Genomic DNA, 5,736 nt, shown 5'->3' on the forward strand with positions numbered 1-5,736 from the left:
CCGACACCATGGCCCTCTAATAAAGGGCCTGATTTGGGGCCTTATAACGGTCACCCAATTTGGGCAAGGACCTAGATCCAGTGTCGGCCTATGTTATAAACTCAATTTTTTTTTCGATTAGTGAGTATAAAAGGAGGTCTACCCCTCTCATTTCAATACCTAATCAATCAATTTATCATCCTACACTCTAGCAAAATTAAGTGAGCAAGAAATCAATCTTCTATCAAGCATTGGAGCAGAAGTCAAGATTCAAGCATTAGAGATGACATTCATGTTCTATGTTTTATGAATACTATCTAAATGAAACCCTAATTTCTTAGGAAAACAAACAAAACTTCATTAAAGGAACAAGTACAAAGATGCATTTTGGAGGATCGACAAGGTTCACAGAGACGAACAAGTTCACCTTTTGACGGTGAAAAGTTCGGAGGACCAAGGCGACCACCACCATGGTCTTGACAAATTAGGCCAAATTTCTGGGAACAGATTCAAACCTTCATCTTCTGCTCAGATCTAGGTTTGTGGCTCCGTATGATGACTGTAGCTTATTGTTTCCATCCAATTGCTTCAATAACTCACTATTTTACCCTAATCTTTAATTAACTCAAATTCAATTCAATTCAAGGGAAATAAGAGCCCCATTTATGAGGCTTGGATTTCGATTAGAATCTTGGTCTATTAGGTTTAGATCTATCAAATTCCTAAATTTCCCTAATGTGATGGAAATTGAGCAAAATTAGTGGTTTTATTAAATTCTATGGTGAAACCCTAATTTTTCACCCATTACTGACACATAAAAATGGTGTGCCATGGAATGAATATCCCTAAATCCTTGGCTCTGTATTAAAGAGTTTTCGTTTTAAAGCTTATGGTCCATATGAACTAGCTAAATGATTATGTGGGTTTAAAATAAAACCCTCCAATATAAAAAAAAGTACCTAATATATTGAATAATCTAATATCATCACAGTGTAGTCATAAAGTGTTTTTTAAGGTATGATATTATATTTGAACATTGATCAATTATACATTTATCATTAAAATTCTAGAGCATACAAGAAGCATTTGATAAGAACATTTCAATTTGTGATCTTTAACAAGAATAATGCTTTGCATTAGAATTAATATTAGATCACTTTGATTATTGTTGGTTGTCTATTGATCTTTATCACAATTGAAAAGCCAGTCTAATCAAGGGGGTCAACCTAGAAGAACTTGATCCTTGTGATCTAATGATCTCCCTAACACATTTTTAAATATTAACAGTCCATGACATTTAGTGAGAAGCATAGATCATAATGAATTGGATAATAAAAGTATTCACTATCATATTAAGACTACACATTAGGGATTAGATCCACATGCCACACAATTGATACATAGTCATAGAATCAACCTTCAACGAGATATAAGTTTGCATAGATATTTAAAACAAAGTGTATCAATTTTTAATATCAAGACAAGTGGAATTTATTTTTAATATTGAGACAAGTTGAATTTAACATTGCATGAGGTGTTATTCTTCATCGCAATTCCATAAACTAAGTGCGCTATTCCTTTGCATTTCATTTCCTAAATTAACATCAATTTATGTGTAATTATTATTTTCAATTGTCATTTTAATTAATCTAAATTAATTTATATAGGTATGTACACATTTAATTTAAATAGAGCAAATTAAATTAGAATTTTTTTTTTTTTCCCTTTCCAAATATGACATCTTGAAATATTGCAAAACCATAGTCATATTTTCTTATACTATTTGCGAACACATCTATATATAAAAACATACCAAAAATGTGTACAAATGGGTGTTTAGTTGGATCATAATGACCATTCGAATGAAGGGAAGTTAGCTAAATTTAAATGCAAATTTCAAAAATCAAGTACAAATATACCAATTCATAGTTGAACTCATAGAAATTATTCAAGATATTAGAACAATTCAATAGTTATAGTGGGAGCAAACAAATGTGATTTGTATAAGAAGATGAATAGAAATAGATAAGGGTTGGGGGCCTAGCTTGATTGGCAAAAAAAATAGAAATAAATAAAATGTAGATAAATATATAAACATATGCATATATGAAAATAATACTACAAATGAATCAACTTTATATAAGATTAAACAATTTATTAATATAATAAAATATTTTTTATAAATATATACAAAATAAATTAAAAAATAACATAATCATGCACCATCACAACTTTACATTAAGTCAAAGGCATAATAAAAAACCACATTTAACTAAAGTTAAACAACACCTTTTAACATTTGTAAAAGCACATTTAACCAAGAAATTTAAAAAACCATTGGGCCCATACTTTACATAGAAACTGGGTGGCCCTACTTGTTTTCCAAGGGAAGAGATAAGGCAGATGTGGTGGCATTCCTCAATATGATTTTAGAAGGCAGGGTGGGACAGTTGACACCAAGATAGAGAGGGTGGTCGTTGTGCATATCGTAAAGACAAGCAGCCATTAATCCCTGCTCGTACCATGGAAGGAGCTCCTGCGACTAAATTCAACAAAAGGCACGAACCCCTGTCGGGAGCGTCATCACAATGAGGACGGGCGCGGCACAGGTAAACTCAATAAAATCCAAAGATTTCATATGGGAGCGTGGTGTTTTTGGCTTTCCTTTCCCCGACAATCTTACAAGGTTGAATTCGACTTTAGCAGCAGATTCTTAAGTTACGGATTCAGAGACACAAACTCCATGGATTTTGTGTTGTCTCACAGTGAAAATGGTAAAAAGAGACATAGATTTAGCAGGTAACATGTGAGTGGGTTTTGGGTCCTGGGTTTTGGATTTTGGGTCTTGTGACTCTCCTTCCACGTCTATATATACAGCCAAGGGTCTCTGTATCAGTATAATTACAGTTGGGGTATCGTGTGAATAACCACTAGCATTTCAATTTTGTAATATCCATTAGCATTTCAATTTTGTAATACCCACGAGTAGCATTTCAATTTTGCGACACCCATTAGCATTTTTATTTTGCAATATTTCAATTTCGCATTACCCATTAGCATTTCAAATTTGCAATACCCATTTGTAGCGTTTCAATTTCGCAATACCCCTTAGCATTTCAATTTTGCAATACCCATTTGTAGCATTTCAATTTTGAGGGACAAGAACTCGCCTACACATTCCAGAGTGATCATCATGAATTGAGAGTGGTGGGTTTTCTTTAGATATCTTACCTAATGGGAGACTGGATTGCTGATGAAAGGCGGAGGAGGGGGCCATCATTTTCTTCGGCCCTCCTGGATGCGATTTCAAGGGCAACAGAGAGTTCCCAAGATGAGGTCTCCACCCATCCTCTCTCATTACCCAACAAGCCTAAGCTTGGGATTGATGGCCAAGGTCATTATGCACGCGCAGAGCAGTTGTCTTTCAAGTACAATTCCATCAATGCCCTCCAAGTGCGCACTAGGCCAGATTCTTCATCTGGCGGGGACCGCCGACACTGCTGTTGTGGCTCATCTTCCTGCAAATGGAGGAATGCGGGAACTTCCACTTCCACTTCCACTGCTATTGCCTCTTCCAATCCTAGGCCTGCTTATGCTTCGCAGGGGGCAAAGGTTATGCCTAAAGTGAAGGAGCCAAAGCTCAAGCCCAGCAAGGCTATGTCGCCAGGAAGTAGGCTAGCAAGTATTCTGAACTCTGTTCTGGTGTCCAGTTGGAGCAAGAGTAAGTCACAGCGCGAAGAATTGAAAGGCGCTTCGGACTCTGCAAGCAATTCAACATCCTCTTCCCATTCCCATTCCTTCTTTTCTCGTTCAATGTCCTCCACCTCTGCCTCCACCCTATCCACCCCTGCCTCCACCTCATCCTCATCCTCACTCTACAAGCCTAAATCTAAGGACCAACATCTTGCAAAGGTGTCTAAGAGGAGTAGTGATACTCCCCCATCTTATCATACAAAGTACAAGTCTTCTTCCTCTTCCTCTGCCTCTGCCTCTGCCACTGCCACTGCCAACAAGGAAAAGAATGGGAAGATCCGAAGCTGGGTATTATTTGAGAAGAATGTTGTGGCTTCTTCATTGAGAAATTACTCCACCAAGGTCGACAACAGCAGAAATTTGGATGAGGAGGATGCAGACAGTGATTCAAGCTCTGACCTCTTTGAGCTTAACAGCATCTACTCCAGAGATCTTCCTGTTTATGAGACTACCCATTTGGAGACCAACAAAGCTATTGCCAAAGGACTTCTGTGATACACATTACAGTTTTTTTTTGTAATTTCAATTCTACTAGTTCTTATTTCATGTCACTTCTACCTCAACTCACCTTAACAAAGGTTGGCTCATGTTTTTTGTGAAATCTACAGAACTTTTAATCTTCAATTACAAGGGGTATCCAGTTAATTATTCTGAGAATAGATAGTGCAGAGAGATAAAGAGTCTTGTGTTTTGCAAATGGGCTATAAAAGAATGTTTAAATTCACACCATCAGAGTGTAAATGGCATGTGGCAAAGCATGAATTGAACTTTCTTCCTCCTTTTGCCTTTAATTTCTCATTCTTTAAACACGACAATGCTTGCCTTTACTCTGTTTGGGTGGAGGTAATTTCTCTTGGTTAGTCTCATTTAGATAGCCTATCAAAGAATCTATATTTTTAAGAATAATTTTAAATCGTTTTATTTATTATTCTTAGTTCGTTCGTTCTTTCTTTCTTTCTTTTCTCTTTTTTATCAATTTGGAAATTTAGTCTGATTGGAGGTGGAGTGGTTATCTGTGGAGGGCGTTTTTTTCTTTTCTTTTTCTTTTATCTTGGTCATTATCACTCTTTTGCACTAACACAGACGTGTTTTTAGAGGATTTATTTTCATCATGGACATTATCACTCCTAAATTAACACATATGATCCGAACTTGTGAGCTTAGTGACCCAATAAAGACACAATGATACAATAAAGGTTTGAATCTTGGTAGACTTGACCACACCCTTAACAGCTTTATGTAGTTAATTTAGTATTAGATAAAATATAATAAAAATGTCTCAAATTTTTATAATGATTGTATTTCATTTCATTATTGAAATGTTTCAACCTCATGTGTGTTTCATCAATTTGTCTTTGCATATAGTTATTTTGAAAGTTATCAAATAAAAATGTAGATAATATTATGCAACATTCCGACAAAAATGTTTGTCATTTTTTTTCTCTTAACATCTATTTATTATTGATGTCTATGACTAACAATATACATATCATTTGAACCAAAGATCACCAACAACATTAGATCTTGCTAGCTATTATCTCTAGGAATAGTCCTATACATTTTTTTTTGCTCTTGAGGACATTCCATGGGTACATTATTATTGCAAAACATTTGGTGATCCATACTTCATTAAATTGCTGCCCATTTTGAGCATTGAAGGATATTGCATCTAAATATACACAAGTACATTTGCATTGGATCTATATGAATATCTATATAGTTGGACTTTTCACTATTACACTTATATGGTTATTTGCTCACTACTTGCAAATATACGAACATCATGAATTAGATTTTGTTTTCTCTTCTTAAATACATTTATAAGTTAGGCTTCAAGCCATTGAATTTTGTCTCAACATCATTTAGAAAGCCAATTTAACAAGTTTGTAACACCTTTATCCAACTGTTGGTTATTACCATGACCACTATTAATCTAGTTGTCACCTATAGCCAAATTCTTACTGTAGATCATAAGTGAGAGTGTTTGGATGGTTATAGGGACCT

At 35.1% G+C, this 5,736-nt stretch overlaps 1 protein-coding gene across 1 annotated transcript; it reads left to right on the forward strand.

The window, feature by feature from the left end:
- Window positions 1-2,375: 2,375 nt before the first annotated feature.
- Window positions 2,376-4,461, forward strand: LOC131029761 (uncharacterized). The gene has a single exon (XM_057960410.2). It carries the CDS (start codon window positions 3,214-3,216, stop codon window positions 4,225-4,227), a length of 1,014 nt encoding a protein of 337 aa, XP_057816393.1. The 5' UTR covers window positions 2,376-3,213; the 3' UTR covers window positions 4,228-4,461.
- The last annotated feature ends 1,275 nt before the right edge of the window (window positions 4,462-5,736 follow it).

Source organism: Cryptomeria japonica, chromosome 9 (assembly GCF_030272615.1).
Source record: "Cryptomeria japonica chromosome 9, Sugi_1.0, whole genome shotgun sequence".
Taxonomy (NCBI): Eukaryota; Viridiplantae; Streptophyta; class Pinopsida; order Cupressales; family Cupressaceae; genus Cryptomeria; species Cryptomeria japonica.